Here is an 18,767-nt window from a genome sequence, read left to right on the forward strand (position 1 = left end):
TGTGCAACCATGTGTGAAATTCTGTTACAGGTCATACAGTGGAGTGATACTGCTGGTAGCCAGAAATTTCTCAAATAAACTTTGCCTTCCACCTAGCTGTTCTGCTTTCCCTGATAATAGTACGTACCTTTTGTTCTTCTTTCCAGTTACTAAGAAGAGGTTTTTCCGAATCTCTTTGCTCGGTGGGCTGTGTTCCAAGATTCTGGGCAGGGCTAAATATTGGTAACAATCTCCTCCTCTTCTGCAGTAGACCCTATTTCAATGTTCTTCACATCCAATTTCAGTAGTTTCCTCCATCCACAACCTTTTTGGTACTCATTGCCTTTTAATATCTCTTTCTTGCATCATTGAAATTTGTCATGCTCCAGAATTTGAGTTATGTGACAAGGGGCAAAGCCTGTCTTGCCAGCAAAAGGGGCAAAACTGAGAATTGGGAGTGATTGGGCAGCTCCGCACCTGGAGTCCCTGGAAGCATTCCTCAACCGGAGAGCTCTTGGAAAGGTCCCAGGCAGAGCATGGGGCAGCCCTGGGAGAGAATGAAGCCCTTGCCAGAGTTTGATGGAGACAACCTTGACTCCTTTTACCTGCATGGCTACCAAGAATAGTCTAGTACTGGCTATAACTTCACTGCAGATTAAACTGAGCAATCAACCCGTAAATCCGTAAATCCGTACCTCTGAAGTTGTATTTTCGTATGTGGTCTGTGCTCCTGTTTGTGTCACTAGGCTTTCAGAAAGCAGCTGCTGCAGTTCTTCATGTCCTTGCAGAACGAGGCGATCTGCTATCCGTCTCTTGGGCACATGGCTGGGAAAGCAGCGGAGCCCGTTCAGCAAACCAGTTATTTAACCTATATCCCTACTGCATATGACACAGGCCTTTCCCTCTGTGAAATTTTGAACCCCAGCTGGTATCATTACCCCAGCTAGCTAGCCCCAATTTTATATCAGTAACAAATTTTGGTGAGAGGTTTGGATGTGTTGACAGGGTGTGGGGAGAGTAGGCTAACACGAAATAAAACCTTAGCCTGACGGTGGCTTATGTCAAGTTGAGGGGCAGAAGTCTTGGGAGGAGATGAGACTAGTGTGACAGCAAGTCCCGAAGTCCTTTCCCTTACACAGTGTGGTAGGGTCCAATTAAGTCTAAGGTTGCTGCACGTGGAGCCGTAGTGAGGCGCCTTCATTAAGTGTCTTCATTAAGTTCCTCCGGGTCATCAAAGTTGCAGAATTCTCTGCTGGGCTTGCTAGGTAGATGGCCAAAACTATTATAAGAATTTATCCTTCTATTTCACAGTAAAGCCAATGCTGTTTATATATAGGGGCTCATATTTACGCATACTTTCTTCTCTCATTTCAAAAAGAAGAATTAAGCCATTTGTACTTCTAATTGCTTGTTTCCTTGAATGTGAATATTGAGCGCAGCTGCACCAACTCTAATACGCTTTTATACTGTTCCGTAGTGTTGTCTGCTATGTTAAAGCTTAAAGAAGCGCTCTGAAGCCAAAATGGCATCTAACTATATTTCTTCTATTTTTGTTAACATATTTAAGATATCAAATGATTAATAAGAACACTATTGCCAAAATAAAAAATTGAAATTTTGGATAGAAATGAACAAAAATATTAAGAATAATTAGTTTGGAGGCTTTTCAGCTATCTTCTTGATTTTATTTCATTTTTGTTGTTTAGGTTTCATCTTCTCTGGCACATTTCCATAACTTCAGTGTTTTCTTTTTTTTTCCTTCCTAAAAATATGGGATTCTTACATTATGTAATTCCAAGCGGTGAGGCTTCAGTAAAACTGCCATCTATCAGGAGACCCATAAGAAAATATGAGAGTTAGTCCCAGATGACACTTTGGGAAATTGCTGAGAAAACTTTTGGGCTTAGTACAAAATGCAGTCACTCCGTTTCCTTCCTGTCTCGCATGTTGGCAAGGGGAGGAGGGAGAAAGTTTTTTATTCTGTCAGAGTCGGGGCTGGACACCCAGAAGACAGGATTTTTCAAGACAGCAGTTTCGGAAACACATACTTGCTGTAAGTAAGACATTTCTTTAATATGAAGTTTTTAAACAGAAAAAGATTTTTTTCAGTCATGAAAGTGCCATGTCAGATCATCCTCTTGAGGTCACTGTCAGCCTGTGATCATTGGATGTAATTCTCACGTCTTTCACTGTCGTTCTACCCTGCACTGACGTCTCACTTCTGATTTCGTTCTGGGTGGTAATGTCAGGCGCCTCCACTGTATCCCTGACTGTCGCCCGATACCCAGGGCATCAGCAGAATCTGCTTCCAGAATTAGCTCATTGTAATTTCATTAGGTTTCAAGCCAGCATTTGTGTGTTTTTTTTTTTTTAATTTTCCTCCTACCTGTCTGGTTAACCGTGGCAGTATTATTCTTGTTCTCAATTTTCTACTAAGTATCCTACCACAGAAATTGCAAAGGCACACCGGTGTATTGCTATCTGTTAGCAAAAGGGAGAACACTTATGCTCTGTGTTTTGGAGAGGAAGAACACGATGCGTCATACACAAAGCACCTTGCAAGCAGGGAGGCCATCGCTGCCTGCAGCTCTGCCCCCCCCAGGCGCTTGTCAGATCTCATAAGTGAAGCGAGGTTGTGCCTAGGCTGCCTGGAGGTGGGAAGCTCCAATGGGAGCTGGGGGGCTGGCTCGGGGAATGCTGGTAACGACGCTTTCGGGACACGTTTACAGCATGTTGTGAGTAGCTGGAGTTGCCAGAAAGCAGACAACTGAAGCCTACTGTCTGTTTGGGCTTCCACCTCATTAACGTCCAAAATAGCATTAATACAGCATAAACCAACTTAAACTTTCTCCCTTCGGAAGCTAGGAGAAAACCCGTTGTGTTTTACTCCTTTTAAAAGTATGATAAAGACGAGGAAAGCAGTGGCAGGATTTTTAATGTATATAGTCATGTGTTAACAGTACAGATGGCTTTATGTTACTTTGCATGGTTACCTGGTAGCCACAGGAGGAAAGAATTTATTCTCCCCTGCCGATGAAGATGGACTTTACTCTGCAGGGGTCTTTCAGAAGACACCTGGCTGTTCAGAGCCTCCTGCCCTAAGAGTCATTTGCCTTTAGTTCGTGTAAGATGACTGCTGCCACTAAGTACAGCTTTCTCAGCTGCAGGCTCGGGCAAGAGCTTTGAACTGAAAAAATGATGTGTCAGAAAGGAAGCTCAGTGGGAAATAAACATTTGGGGAATGGAGATTTGCTGTTGCTGACAATGTGGGTCTGCTTTTTTGTGCGATGTTTGCTCATGCAAGATTCAACGAAGTGATTCCTAATTTGTAACAGTGCAAATGAGGTTTATCAGCGCTTTATTTCTTGCAGCTTGGAAAGAGTGAAAAGACACATTTCATTAAGCAGCATTGCTAGGGTTATATATTTGTGGAGCTTAGAGTCAGCTGGCAAGATTTCTGTTTAGCTACATCAGTTCTGTAGGTGGGTGCCACAGTAAAATGGAAATACTTGCCTAATGTGAACAAAAGAGAATTCTGTGTTTAACTCTATGCAAAGGGAACCATGGTGTAACCCAAACAACAACAACAAGAACAAAAAACCCTAACTTGGCCAAGAAAATGCTTGACAACTTAGACCAGGACATGATAGAGAGCCTGGGGACTGAAAACAAATGTCGGTGAACATTTGGGGTTATGAAGCAGAAAGAATATTCAAAAAACATTATGCACATGTGACAAAGCAGTTCCCAGTGTGTGGTGAACTCTAACACCTTATTTGAATGGTTTCAGTATAGTGAATCAAGTATAATGAGTTAAATAAATCACAGCTTTTTTTTAATAGAAGATAAGGGGGCAGGGGGAACCCGTACCCATAGCTATTCCCTTGACTGGTGACAGAGGCTTTAGTCATGCAATGGGCAGTGCAAAAAGTTGCAGTCCTTATTTCTGTAACCTGTTCTTATTGCCATTTCTGTGCAATTCTTAACATTTCTTCAGCACTTCTGTTCGGAAGTGGGTCCAGAACTGACCGTCTCAAGCACACAAACTATACCATGTACAGACACCTGAGTAAATGAGTGTCCCGCCTTATCTCTGTTTCAACCATGAAATGTTGAAAAGAATGACATCTGAACAATTTAAGCTCTCGCAGCTGGAAGGTTAATTAAGAAATAATTATGATTCTCTGTCCCTGGTTTTCATAACTTAAGACTTACAGCACTCCTGTGATGGGAGATGATTTACCCCTCTGTGATCTTCACAGAGATAATAAATTAGAAAAACAGTTAAAGAGTTTGTCTGGCTTGATGTGCTGGATCGCTAAAAATAGCCATGTTTAGAAAACTGCCATCCTCTTGGCAGTCGGTAGTTTTCCTGTTAATACATGGTCTATTGGGTGTTTGTCCATACTAGCATAAGTGCATGTGTTACAAATCCTTTAGTCATGGCATAAAAGCTAAAAGCCCCACTTCATGTGGTAGCGGTTCAAACTTTTGTAGCTCTGGGCTTTTCCACTTCAGTTTCCCACTATGTTGACCAAGAGAGTAGCCGAAATATTAGTGTTGCCTCATTAGTGAATTCTCTTATAATACAGGGTCTCCTGAGTCCTTTACCAGCTGTCTGGATTTCTAATGCTATTAGATAATGCTGTAGGTGCAATGGCTCAAAAACAGAATCAGGAATAAATAAAGGATGGTGAACATTAATCAGTAACCTCCTCTACCATCCATTTGCTGCTACTAAATATCCTGTTACCTTTTTGTACAAGCATAGAGGTCCAGGTTCAATAAATTCAGCTGAAATGTTCCTTGAAAAGAGGGCCAAAACGGCTGCTTTCTACTCCTTTCTGCCTCCTTTTTAAAAAGAAACCCAGAAAGCCAACCACAGCTCAAAAGACATCTTGTGCCTTGTGACTCTGCAGAGTACAGCGCTATGATCAATCACGTTAAAATATTCATCTGGCCCCAGAATTGTAGTCTGTGTCATTTGATGTGTTTCCAAACTTTATATAGCAATTGGAGATAACTGAATTATAGATAAGCATTTCAGAAGAATAAATTCAGGGCTGTTGGATGTTAATATAGATAGCACTTGCAACATGGCTACTCTTGGGGCGGTGAAACATGTCCATTCAGGATCCTGAAAAATTAATTCCCATCAGTGTCCCTTTGGGACTAACTATGAACAATAAAATTTACTAATTTCACTCAGCATTGCCCAAATTCTCTGGTTCTAGTCAATCTGACCTTTTTAGTGCCAATTTTATGACCATGCACGTGATTGCTGCCTAGAGAGGATTTGAGTGATAAGGAAGTTAATTTAAAGACTTCCTTCCCATCCCTTCCATGCCTGTGTCATGTAAATCTCTGTACTTCAGTTCATTTGTTCCCTGGCTGTGCCAATTCAACAATTTGTGAGGTCCTGCTGTAAATCAAATCTCTTCAGCGAACTGGGGCTGTTTGGGACCGGGGAAGAGTAAAAAGGTTGATTTGTTTATTTTAATTCAGACCGTTTCTATGTACTGCTTTTTATCTTGTTTCTACAGGTGTATCAGCACAGCAGAGAGGACAGTAAATGGTGACAGTGAGACAGAAACAAATGGCTGGCCTATGAAGGAAGGGAAACTTTTAAACTGATTTTGCCACCAAAAAAAATTATGGCAGAATGATATACGGTGGGATGGTATCTAAGCTTCATGTTTTGCAGGAAAGCTTATTTATTAGTAGTAAATCTTTAGTGGCAGCAGAGTGAGGGCTTGGTGAACACTCTTGAATAGCATGCCTTAATGCCGTTAATTCTGGTAGCATCTATTTTTGGGTGCTCCAGTTGAAACTAATGAGGAAGGATAAGGATATTTATGAAGGGATGTTCTGAATACACAGAGGAAGATTATGAAATTTCCGTCACTGGAGGTTTATAAAAGCTGATTAAGTTGAACATTTGCCAGGAATGGTTTGTACAGTTGATGTTTGTATAGTTGATCCTGCCTTAGGATGGGCTGGGTGGACGTGAATGACTTGTCAAGGTTCTTTCCGGTAGTGATGTTTATGATTCAGTGATACGCAAGACATCCACTGCTCCCACTGGAGCAGTGAATTCTCAGCAACTTTGAAGGGCCACAGTCAGCTTGTGCTGAATTATGGATCCAGAGTTAATCAGAGTTTGTGCAAACATGGATAGAATTGGATGGGCAGAAAAAGGTTTTGTAAGGTTTCAAATGCAGGAGTTCCCAAGAGTCTGCACTGCTGCTCGTGTGAGTACATCCTCCTGCAAAGGAGTCCTGTTCTTCTTGAATGGTATCACTTCTTTAAGGAAGACTGAGGGAAGGAGGGTAGTGTGCTTTGCTGGAGAGGGGGAAAAAAAATGCCACGTGTCGCTTAACCTGAGCAAGGGGACCTGCTTCAGTTCTCTCTGGCATTGCTGGTAATGGGCACGTAATGCTAGACTACTTTGCACTCTGTAAATGAGACCAGTTTCCCTTTCTGGATTAGGTTGCATTGGCTCCATATGCTCTGAAAGAAAACCTCTTGTCTGCCATTTAGTGATCAAACTTTTATCAAACGGTGAACGGCTCTTTTGTTTTATATTTACAACATTGCTTTTTCTCCTTCTCCTCCCTTGAAAGCTCTGCAGAGAGGAATGGCTGTTTCGCCATGGGAGGTCCTGTCTTAGCATACTGCTGTCGTTAATGTTCTGTCACGTTGTCAGGCTTTGATGACTCAGACATTAAAAAAAAAGAAGAATCTCATTCTGAACTAAAATAGCCTAAGAACACTTTTTTTTTTTTAAAGCAAATGTTAATGCAATTAGTTAAGTAATATTTTCTTTATGAAAGCTCAGAATGGAAGTTCTCAGTTTTATTCCATCAACTGAAGCTAATTGAATGTATTATTATTATTTTTTAAACAAAATTCAATAGCATGGGAGTCCACTTAAGATCTTTGATAGACCGAAAGAGAGAGAGAGAGAGAGAGAGAGAGACCTTGAATATCCAGTAGCTTTGAAAATGGCTGTACGTCTTGTAGTTTATGGCAGTATTTCGTTTAGTTCTTAAACACATCAGAACATGGTTCCTTAAAGAAGAGCGAAGCTGGAAAAAAGGTCTGCACACATTTCTGTTCATACAAGCAGAACAGGGAAGATAGAGGTAATAAAGTAACTGTCAAAGCTGAGCCTCAATTTTACTTGGTTGTAAATGAAAATCCCTGTGGCAACCCTACGTGAGAAAGTACGTGGCTTTTCAACAACAACAAAAAAAGCTGAAAACAGCGATGTAGGGCATGTTTGTACTGCATGATGCAAGTCATCTTGATACCTACGCCACGCCGAAATGATTGATGTGTCAGACTGACCTAGTGATGTGCCAGTTAGAGATAAAAGCTTTGCTCTCAGAAGAAATATAGCCACGTTAGATATCTCTGTACAACATCGCATTGTCCAATGCAGTTATGTCTTTACTCTCCAGTACTCTAGTCTCCCTGTTTTGCATAGGCTTCTCAGCTTATTTGGGTGCTTCTGGACAAGGCTGCTGAGCAGCGTGGGGAATGGAGACAGGTCTGCCCCATGGAGCTGAGAAGCTGTGGTGATGGGTTGGTGCTGGATTACAGCCCGTCTCACCCGGCCCTTCCTCGTCGAGCCTGTTCACCTCACTTTTGTTCTCTTGTTCTCTTGTCCTTGTGGAAGTGAGAGGAGCAGCAGATGGTTACCTTGTTGTTCCTAGGAAACTCGAAGCATGAATAAATGATATGTTCCTCCTTAAGGAGAGAAGCTAATGACCAGGAGGCAGCCATGGTACAGAGGTGAGAATAGAAAAATATTTCTCTAAGATTAATGAGCACAGGCCACAGTTAGTGCGGGTAACATGCGATTCTTCTCTTCCCCACAGAGTAACCTTCCTCCACTGCTAAAAGCTCTGAGACTTGTGACTTTCTTCTTTATATTGCTCCAACTGCTAGCGCTTCCCTAGTGCCAAGGGAGAGGAAAAATGACTCAAATTTGGATCCTTATTTGCAGGTCAGTGCTGTGCCTTGGCAAAGAAACTTATGCTGGTCTGGCACAGTGTAAAATCTGGCCAGGCCCCCCAAGGTCAGTGAAGTTAAAGTAACGTGAAAATGTTAGTGAGACTGGGTGTGTAAATTAATGAGACGAGAGGAGGAGACTTCTGTCTTTTTCTCCTCACTTAAATTTTGCTGTCAACATGCCTTTTCTCATAAGTGGCTACAGGCTGAGGCAAGCAGCACTGTCCTGTGTACTTGGTTAAAAGTTTTAAGGTGTTTTTCACGACCCTTAACAGTTAGAAATGTATTCTTTGTGAAGACTTCAATTCTGGCATGTAATTCCGTTGCAAGGCCTGGGTTCCACAGCTGTGGGGTAGAACAGACTAATTATTTATTAAATAATTTTTAAAGAGCTCCCAGTATTCTGCATATGTCAGAATTTTCAGCTACTTGGCTATTAATTTGTGACACTCGTGCTAACATAGTACTTTTCATCTTGTATGCACCTCAGAACGTTTATTCACAGAACTGAAATCTCACAGTCTTGCCTCTGATATCTCTGAGGCAAGTAGGATTTCTGATTAACTCATCAAGCTTTCACCACATCGTTTTACAGCCAGATCATCTCGGGCGTGGGAAGGCTAGAAGGCTTAAGATTGCTTAGTGCCATAAGGAGAGCTAGAGCCTGTCCTATAGGTAATTCCAGAAGTGGCATCACTGTCCTTATCACCAGTGTGATACTGTTTTATTATGAAAACTTGTTATACTAGCACAATGCAGTTGTGGATGTAGTTACAGTATGACTACACCACTGTAATTTGCGGAAGTTACCTTTGCATAAAAGTAGAGATCACTAACTTTGACTGTCTACAAATGCAGCCTGTGCTGAAATGGCTCTCAGCCCTTCTGGTGTTGGGATGAGAACCCTCGGTGCTAAACCCTCAGTGAAGCCCTTAAATGTGGACATCAAGAGCCCCCACAGGAGATCCCAGACCTCCTTAACACAGACATAGTGGTGCTGTCAGGATCCTCCATTTGTCTGGATTTACAGACTGAGAGGCTTGCATATATGCTCATGCACAAAATCCTGCTTATCAAGATCACAAGAATATTCATTAAGACCATGGTATCTACTGGCTTTCTATGAGCATGGAGTCGTGTAGGTGGCTGTCGCACAGCATGGTCTGTGTTCTTCTGACTAAAACCCTTAATGAGAACAATTACTGGTTTGGGGCATGCAGAGACTGGAAATTACAAGGAAGGGTGAACAAGGGTTGTGTTGCTGTCGCAAATACACCCGGAGGAACGTTAAAGTAGGCTTATTCTAATAATTACTGTTAGTGTGTGTGTGATATTTATGCTGAAACTGAGCAATCCGTGGTGTCTTAAAATCATCATATACACTAGCTTTCAAGGTGGCACTGTGGGAGGAAGATGTGTATGGTGTTTTTTTTGTGAATTTCTTTTGTAAGCAGAGTTGCATAGCCTAGACTGAATCCTTAAGGTCAGTGGACTTTTTTGTTCATGTACTTATTTTTAGAGCTGTGTTCTTTGGCTTTGCTATGCAAATAAGCTTTTGTTGGATAATCTGATTCACGGGCAACTTATCTTTGAACGTTCTCTAGTCTCTTAAACAAAAGATCTGTGACTTTATCTAACAATTTTTGTACGGGCAAAGGGTCGTGCAACTGAGTTCTGCTTGAAGGATTAATGAAATGTAAATATCTGTGTTTAACAGCCAAGACTATTTGGAGATAATTCCATGGCAGGGCACACTGAGTTTAAAACAGCATTAATCAAAAGGAAGCATGGCTATCTGTGAAAGATTGGATTAATAAGAGCACAGCAGGAAAAAGAAAACAGTGTTTTAATGTATATGTTTAAATGTATAGAGAGTAAACTCTATGGTCTGAAGACAGAACTACATCAGAATCAGATTCAGATCAAATAAAGGACACCAAAGAAGATAATTATGCCTCAAGGGGGAGTAAAATATCAAGGTTATCAACTTCTGCTGAAAAAAGGAAGGAAGAATCTGCGCCTGAATACGGTCAATCAGTTCATCCTTAAACCTGAAACTCTTTATGTTTAAATAGGGTATTAAAGACAAAGGAAACATACTGCCATCTTAGAAGTTCACCCTCATGTCTTTCTCCAGGGTTCAGCAATATATTTTGTGTATGACGATGCAGTAGAGTTTTCAGCTGCTCTAAGCTGTCTTTCACCAATTTGGTGGTCCCCACAGTTTTGCTAAGATCTTTCCTGGTTCTGATTGCTCTCAAATCTTTTCGAACAGTCCAGGCATTATAAAATATTTAACACCCGTCGTCTGCCTATTATAGTTCTAAGGAATGCAGCTTTTCAGGGTTACATACGCTTTAATCTCAAGCCATTGGTTGGGTGATACAGCAGAGCGCTTGAGCTCAGTTTTATGAGCTGGTATGGATACATGCATATGCTTCAGTCACATTGAATCAATGCCTGAAGTAAAATGCTTTGCTGGCCTTAGACCTATATCTTATGATGGACTTAAGCACACAGACAAGCATTTTGCTGAAGCAAAACCTTAGTGTTGTGCTTTCTTCTGTAATATTACACATGGGTCTAGTTATAACTGGGATTTTTTTCAGTACTGAATTATTTAGAAAAAATACCTGATTCTGGCCACTTAAAAGTGAAAAAGTTCTTCTTTGTTAAGACTTGTTTTCCCAAAGCTTTTGGGAATAGGCTCAGGCCAACCTTTTACATATATCTTGCTGTTGTGAAAATGTCCATACAACGTGCTGGTCGAGAGAAAATCACAGATTTACAGATTTTAGGGCAAAGGAAGAGCACGATATTCACGTAAACTGACTGCTGCGCTATCCAGTCCATAGATTCTTGCATTTAACTCAACAACTTGTGGTTAAATGAGAGTGTATTTTAAAAATGACAGCGAGGCTTGATTTAAAGACTCCAAATGCTGCAGAATTTATCACAGTCTCTGGGAATTTGTTCCAATGGTCAATTACCCTTTCTTTGAAAAATCTGTACCTTACTTTATTTGAGCGCTGTTAACTTCGATCTTCTGAACGTTGTATCTTATTTCTTGACTTTCTACTGCAGAACTAGAGAATCCTTTATTTTCCCGTAGGTTTTTCTTGTGTGGATGATTCTAGATAATTGTTTTCTGTTTTCATGGTATCAAAAAGGTTTCTTTATATTCACAAACCCAAACAGGCAGACACCTTGTACATGCCAGTATCCCAGTGCTAGAAGTCTGTCATGATAAAAATATGCTGTTTTAAGAAAAAAAGTCAATATGACTGCGCTGCTTTGTATTTCAATTACTAATCACTGTGTTATGATGAAATAGAATTGAAAGCTGGGATATTGATACTGAGAAATAAATTATATTCGGCATATGCTGTACTTACACTGCAGAAATCATAGTTGCTCTTCTGTCCCGAAAAATGTTTTTTCAGAATTTCTTAGAATGTGTCAAACTTACTTTACAAATGGCTCGAGTTCTCTGTGATTTCTTTTTCCTTGAACAATTCCCATGAAATCATATGGCTGGATGATGTCAAAAAGGTATCTGGTCCATTCCATTGCCCCAAGACAAGATCAGTAATCACTGTGGGACTGTATGACGTTTGTTTTTATTCTTTTCTACTGAGAAGCTGAAATGCAATCAACATATTCTTTCTGTAGATAATGAAAATTATAAAGAGTAGGATTTTCCAAAGGCCTGAGTGGTAACCTGTGTCCTTCCACACTAGGTTCCCTTAGAAACCAAGTAAGATCAATTAAGGTCACTCTTGGTAAATCTGACCTCGATGCATTTGCCTCAATGCTTTATGAGTAATTATTGTTCCTGTTTTCTCCTTAGAGCTCTTCCTGCAATGATGCAGTGGGTCCGAACTCAGAAACCAGGAGAAAGTGGCGTAAATATTATCACTGCAGATTTTGTAGAACTCGGTGACTTTATCAGCACAGTCATAAAGCTCAACTATGCCCTGGATGAAGGTGAAGATGACACTACTTGATAGTATAATATGTTTGTTGTTGCATTATTTAGAATTAAAAAACAATGATTGCATTTTAAAGAATTATCTTGTTAAACACTGATCTTCCTATAACACTGAGGTGTTTAGGGCTTTAGTGGGTGGGCAAAGGGGAAATGTTTTAATCAATTATGATTATTTTTTACATTTGTGTTTCAGGTAAAGAGCAAAACTAAACATGTTTACAGTGTTTGATAAAAGAAGGCCACTTACATGTTTTCCGTGAGGTACCAAATGTGATTCGTATGTCTTCTACAGTTATGAACAGTGCCAAGAAATTTGCTGCATTCAGAGCAGTGAGATGTACACTGCCCTCTCTCTGCCCACAGCAGGATTCCCATAGGTGCGTGCATTACGGTGGGAGACTAAGGCCCCACTGCGGCCCTAAAATTTTGAGTTACTACACTTCATCTGTCAGTTGGTGTCACCGATTGTATTTATCAATGAGCCACAGGTTTAAATACCTTTGTGAAAAATAAATATAAAGTCATGCCTCCAACATTCACATAATCAGTGGACAGTAAACGTGATGTATTATGTAGCTTGCGCAGAGCACAGCCTGAATCCTGCTTGCTTTTCATTTTTGCAATGGGGTTTTCCAATGTCTCTGCTCCGTGTAAAGTCAGCAGTTATGTAGTGCTAACCTAACTCTGTACTAAATGCTGCCGTTGTGTATTTTCCATGGTTTTAGCAGGAACAAAGTCAGGCTGGCTTGGAGCACCACTCCCTCTCAGGATTAATCTTATGTAAGAGTCTGATCCAAAGTCCAGTTAATTTAATATGAAAACTTCCTTTGTTTAGCAAGACTTGGGCTTGGGATCACAAAATTGTGTGCACTGTAAGGTGGGCAGGATTTGGTCTTATAGCGGAAAGGTGCGTTCTGCAGGATTAAAACTACGCTTCAAAAAAAAAAAAGGTGCAGTCTAAGGTTCTCCTTAAGGCAGCTATGAACGCAGAACTTCTCTGCTAATTACAAAGAAAAAAATCAGTGCCAATTTCATCAGTCAACAATTGCTGTACTAAAGAGTGGAGTAGTTCAATATCTAGCTAGCAACAGTAAACTATACTCCTTACATTGTTCATGAGAAATAACAGACCATAACAAAAGGTCGGAAATGTACTGCATGGCACTGGTCTGGTGGCAGAATCTCTGATGACCCTACTTTTGATGGAACACAAAACTCAAATATATGGAAAATGTGGTGAGTTGTAAAATGAGAGCGTTGCCACTGTATGACCCCTAACAGGATACAGTGCAGTCGTATGTCTTTGATATATCAGTGTGTGTGCACACAACTTTTGAAAGCCAAACACTCCACTTATGGAAAATGATAGATACTGTAAGGTCTTACAAGGAAAATGCTCCCTGAAGTATTGCAAGGCTTTATAGGATAAGACTAAGGTTAAGTTTCCATTGATACTACTAGAACGCTTACTTGAGTGAGAAGAGAATGGTATCTTATGATCCCTTGCTGTTTTCGGTCAGCTGATAAGGCCTACCATCTCAAAGATCATCCGGTCATATGCAAGCAAAAATGGTCTTATCAAAGAGGTGGGTTTTTCTTTTTTTGTGTTTTGGGGGGCTTTTTTATGAAGAAGTGGAATAAAATGAACGCTTGCTGCTATTTTGTACAGGGAGGGTGCCTTGGAAAAAGTGTGTGTGTATGTAAACTCTAAAGACATTTACATGTATGTACGTGATACGAAGACAACCATTCAACACTTGCTTAATGGTATTGTGGTTTCTAGACAAGGGTATTATAAACTTAGTTAAAGAAAACAGTGCAGGTGTTACAGCATTATGATGCCTCCTTCAGTAGCAGTTTTTTGTGTAGGGATTAGGAGTGTAAGATTCATCCTCAGTGAAATCTGTGATCCAAGCCAGTTAGGTTTTTTACAGCATTAAAAACTTGACCCAAAGTGGCCCCAAAATTCATCAGGAGTCACACCCCATCTTTGCACTGAAAAAGGAGTAGGACTTGGGCTTCCCCCTTGAGGGGGAAGGGGATGGGGATGGGGATGATGCACTTGGTTTTCAGTTGCCACATACTCTCCAAGCAAAATTCATGTAACGGGCACACAAAATGAAACATAAATGAAACATGAGCATATGTTTTCTTTGTGCAGACTGGAAACTTGTGTATTTTGCACAGTTCCTGAAGCGGTACCTTTTCATCTATTTAGGGTATCCTATATAGAAACTTGAAAATGTTTGCTTATTTGTTGAAGATGTGGCATGAAAAGATCTTTTCATTCTTCTTAGCTAGATTTGTTTGCTTCTAGATTCTCCTGTCGTTCTTCAGTTACTTAAATATAGTCAAAACATTTAAGCTCCCTATAAGATGGCAAAATAATCTGAATATTACTGAACATGGGTGGACAAAAAATGATTTCTTTTTCGGGGTTTTGACTGAAATTCTGTTGAGTCTGAGAGCAACAACACTGAGTTCCTCCTGGAACCGCTGGCTCAAGCACACACTAAACACACCAAGCTTTTCACTTACACACTTAGGTGAAGGTGTGCTCAAAGCAAATGTTTTACTGTATTTAAGAAAAAGTGTGTGCCTGTGTGTGTGTGTGTGTGTTTGTGTGTGTGTGTGTGTATATATATATATATGTAATGCTATATCATATCTTGAGCTTATTGGCATTTTTAGGGAATGTTTGTTTAGCATCAGTTATATTCTAATTGTCATTTAGGTGCTGGAAAATAAAAGCAAAAAAAAATCCTCTATGAAGAAGGATAATAGACAAATCATGTAGTTTCTCCATTAATGGGGGAAAAAAATCTTAGCAAAATGTTAAACAAAAATAGTTAGAAAAATTGTGTTTTTATTTAGCTGCCAATCTCCTTTCTGTTGGAGAAGCACAGCAATTTATTGTAGGGGACAGGTAAACAAACTTGCCTTAATTACTCAAACAAAAAGGGAGGGAAGTATTATCTACACTTTTCTGGCAATTTTATCTCTGAGGCACCAAAACTAAAATTGAACTGTCCTAATAGGGGTACACTCTCAGTTGATGTAATCTGGGAAATCTTGCCAGAAGAGAACAATCTGGAGAGGACTATGCAGCACAACTGGGCCATTCTAGAGCCCAGTTTGGTCATCCCTATGCAGCTAAAACTCTCGTTGATTTCAACCAGAAGTGTGCTTGCAGGATTGCTCTGCAGGACTGGTTCAGATTAGCTATCTGACCTCATTTGTCTGGGGAGGTTTCTACACATGTATTATGAGGAATCCTGTATGAGAAATTAGATGACTGTAATCAGTTCAACAGCAGAAAAATACCCATCCACATTACTGGTCTTCATAACCATCTGTTTAGTCATACTGTAATATTATTCTCTGTCTTAATATTTTTTCTCCACCTGTGTTCATTTCCCCCCTCGTTATGTTCATTGTACACACTTGAAGTATTACTGTCTTTTCGAGTTTCTAGACATTTTTATGTGATTACTTGATGCTTTCTGTCAGTCATACCTGAAAAATTGCAACTGCATTGCGCAACACAAACTGAATGGCAGTAGAGCAGATTCTCAGCTGGTGTAAATCTCTGTGGCTCCATATTTCAATTTATTAAAGCTGAGAATCTCTTCCGTAATGTTTGATACTGATCCAGCTTACACTGATTTGAACTAAAATTTAGCAGCTGGCCCCAGGAGTCTGTTTTCCACCTTATATGAGAAGGTAAAGATCAGGATCAGGCCAAAGGAGCCTAACTTTAAAATCAGTGAGTTGTTTGCATTTATTTGCTCTTGGTTACATTAACAGTTCTGTTGGTTCTGCCATTTCAAGTCATTCTTTTGAAGTATACATGTGTATATATACGCCTATGTGTGTGAGAGGGAATGTGCGATCCTGTGTGCTGGGCTAAGTCTGTCTGTCATATTGATAGAAATCTAGACCCTTTCCACTAATTTGGTAGTTACTAAAGTTTTGCGCTGGGATGAGAGGGAGTCACTGTATAGTAAGTATATGCTGTGTTGCAAAGCAAATTAAAAAATTTGGAAGTTAATTGAGAAACCTCAAAAAAGTAGAGTGCCCCTGAAGACATCGCTCCAGTGCTATTTATTCTACATATGGTATAGGGAGCACTAGGCATTAGCGACTGAATAGGTTATTTGGTGATTTCAGGAGTTCAGTTAACACCATTGTTAAACTTCTAAATTCCTTTTCAGTGAAGCAAAAGCTAATAGTATATCTCATGTATTTGCCATATCTCAGTGGTAGCTTCTGTGTCCCATACAGTCGAAGTTGTTCTGAATTGTATATGTTTACCCAATGATGAGGTTAAAATATGCTGTATAGTTTGTGCAATGTATTGATTACAAGTTTGTTGGAGTTCAGTGATCTATTTAGTTTTTACTGTGCTGCTGTTTTGTAGGTATGTGTGTGTATGTGTGTATGTATGGGAGTATGGATTGTCTACAATGTACGAGGAAATAATAATTAATCCTAAAGGAAAAGGGCAGTTATGTAACCTGCCTTAATGCATTCACATAATCTTGTTTAAATCCCATAATTATGAATTCAGATTTCAAACGTTGCTGAAGATTGTTCGTACAGCTGCCTTTGGCATTAAGAAGTTAAACTTGATCTTAATTGGAGCTCACTTATATATGGATAAATAAAGAATAGTATGTTTGTATGATCAACTACCTTGACTGTATGTGGTGATAAAGACCCGGTTTCCTGTGTGATCAGGCGAGATCAGTTCTGTGTACACACAGCCCCTGTTGATGCCAGTGGGAGTTGCGTTCATGTAATGAAGGGCCTAAAATTCCTCTATTGAGATATAATTGCGGTACTCTGGCTTTGTAGAAGTGCCTGGATGCTATGCAATATTGCTCATGTCCCGTGCTGGAATGTAGCTGTGAATTCACAGGAAGAGCTCTGAACTCTGTTCCAATCCAGGTTCTTTTCTTATGTAAAAATCAGATGGCTGAGGTTAGTGTCCCGGCCTGGCCTGCCCATGTACAGCATTCTGCTTTAAGGAGCCATGGCAGCTTTAATTAAAAAAATTATAATAATTTCCCAGAGGCTGGCAAGAGCTAGTGCTCTGCATTGCCCAGGGATATGACCCCTCTACCTTTCTCACAGCCAGGCCTAGCTCTCCCGTCTTGGTTTCCGTCTGAGATGCCTCTGCTGGATGACAAGAGGGTAATTACGAAAGAAGTACAGAACGTGGGAAGAGTCTACCTCATGCCTGGCCAGTTGGACAAGGTCAGATAGAGCATGCCTGTCCAAAGGTGTATTTGATGTGAGGTTGGCTTCCGTCAGTCCCATGTGAGCAGTGGTTCAGGAAAAGCCAAAGTCTGATTTCAGACCCTCTTCTGTTATCTTTGTCTAGTTAAAATACAACATCTGCCCACTGGCTCTACTCATTGCTCCTTATCTAAGTCTGTGCTTCTGCGTACTCATCCCTTTATTATGAGGTGTGAGCAACACTGTGCTCAAAATATTGTTAGTTTGTCGTCTTCAGCACACCATCAAAATCTGTAACTTCTGTATAAGACTACGTTGAATACAGAGCTAAGAGATGGGGGCAGACTCCCACATCTGACATCCTATAATGGTTTACCTCCATTCCTCAAGTTATGTATGCGTGACTGCTTAGGCCTCACCTTGGCTGATGAGAATTTAGTTGCAAACATTCCCACTCCAAATTAAAACCAGATTAGATGATAAGCCAATAAATATTGTCCAAGTGGGAGATGTACTTAGGCTTATTTTCTTTAGTGAGATGACATGTTCTAGTCTCTTCCCTCCGTGTGGGGCCCCCCAAAGTCAATTTGATCTACAAAGATTTCAAGAGTAGCTGAAATGCTTGAAGCTGGCAAATCAGTTTGGCTATGAAGCTGGAATCCTTAAAGTAGAATCCTGGGTTTTATGTGTAATTATTATTATTGAAAGTAAGAATGCCTGTTTAAAAATATAACTTAAAAGAAGAAATAGCTGGGCTTGTCAGGGCAGATGTTAAGTTTTTGACTGCCTCAGTCATGAGTAGTTTTAGAATCACGCAAGGTGATGATTATGATGTTATTGCCGCACTGCCTCCTGACACTGTTCAGGTTCTCTGTATAGAAGCCTTATTATTCCAAAAGAGCATTAATGCATTTGAATGACTTTACTCCATTTCTGTGGGAAGGATGATTATGTAACACTGAGGACATAGAGCTCCCTGTGTGTTTTGCCCACAAAGGTTCACAGAGCTGCACCTTCTCTTTTTAGGATCTATTCAATGGTACTTTAATAAATGTTGTGTAAAAAATGCCTACAGTTCTGTATAACAAATGTGAATTTTTATGACAAGAATGTGTATTTAATGTATAAAAAAAGAAAGTAATATAAAATGCAGTTTCTTTGTATCCAGTGAAACATCTAATAAAGCTCTGGTACCTATATTCCTGTTTTATGGCTTCATTGTTGCATTCAAGACATTACACGGGGGAAGAGTCTTAAAAATAGTTTTGCAAAATGGGCTACGGTCAGACATTAAACTCAGGCTGTGCTGTTGTGTTAGAGGTTTACGTGGACTGTCGCCATGAGGACATTGTGGAGGGAGTACTGTTTCCGCATCGTTGCTGTGGGATCCTTGAATACTGCAGAGCGCTGATATTGTGTTCATGCCGCCCCAGGCGCAGCAGGCTCTCAGGTACCTCCTCCACCTGGCAGGGCTCTGCAGCCCCGGTTTGCCTGAAGTACTAAACCTCTGACCACGTGAGCCTGCAAAAGCCCCTGCTGC

General features: G+C 40.4%; 1 protein-coding gene across 2 annotated transcripts in view; it reads left to right on the plus strand.

Annotated features, from left to right (window-relative positions):
* Positions 1-18,426, plus strand: part of LOC104147831 (PI-PLC X domain-containing protein 3) — an 81,682-nt gene extending 63,256 nt beyond the window's left edge. The window contains exons 3-4 of one of the 2 annotated variants that reach the window (XM_068925841.1): positions 11,846-11,982; positions 12,180-18,426. In XM_068925841.1, coding sequence (XP_068781942.1) covers positions 11,846-11,982; positions 12,180-12,196 — 154 coding nt within the window. In that variant the 3' untranslated portion in view covers positions 12,197-18,426. Of the gene's footprint in view, positions 1-11,845 lie in introns of both variants that reach the window. The other variant, XM_068925840.1, reaches the window with a different exon arrangement.
* The last annotated feature ends 341 nt before the right edge of the window (positions 18,427-18,767 follow it).

Source organism: Struthio camelus, chromosome W (genome assembly GCF_040807025.1).
Source record: "Struthio camelus isolate bStrCam1 chromosome W, bStrCam1.hap1, whole genome shotgun sequence".
Classification (NCBI taxonomy): domain Eukaryota; kingdom Metazoa; phylum Chordata; class Aves; order Struthioniformes; family Struthionidae; genus Struthio; species Struthio camelus.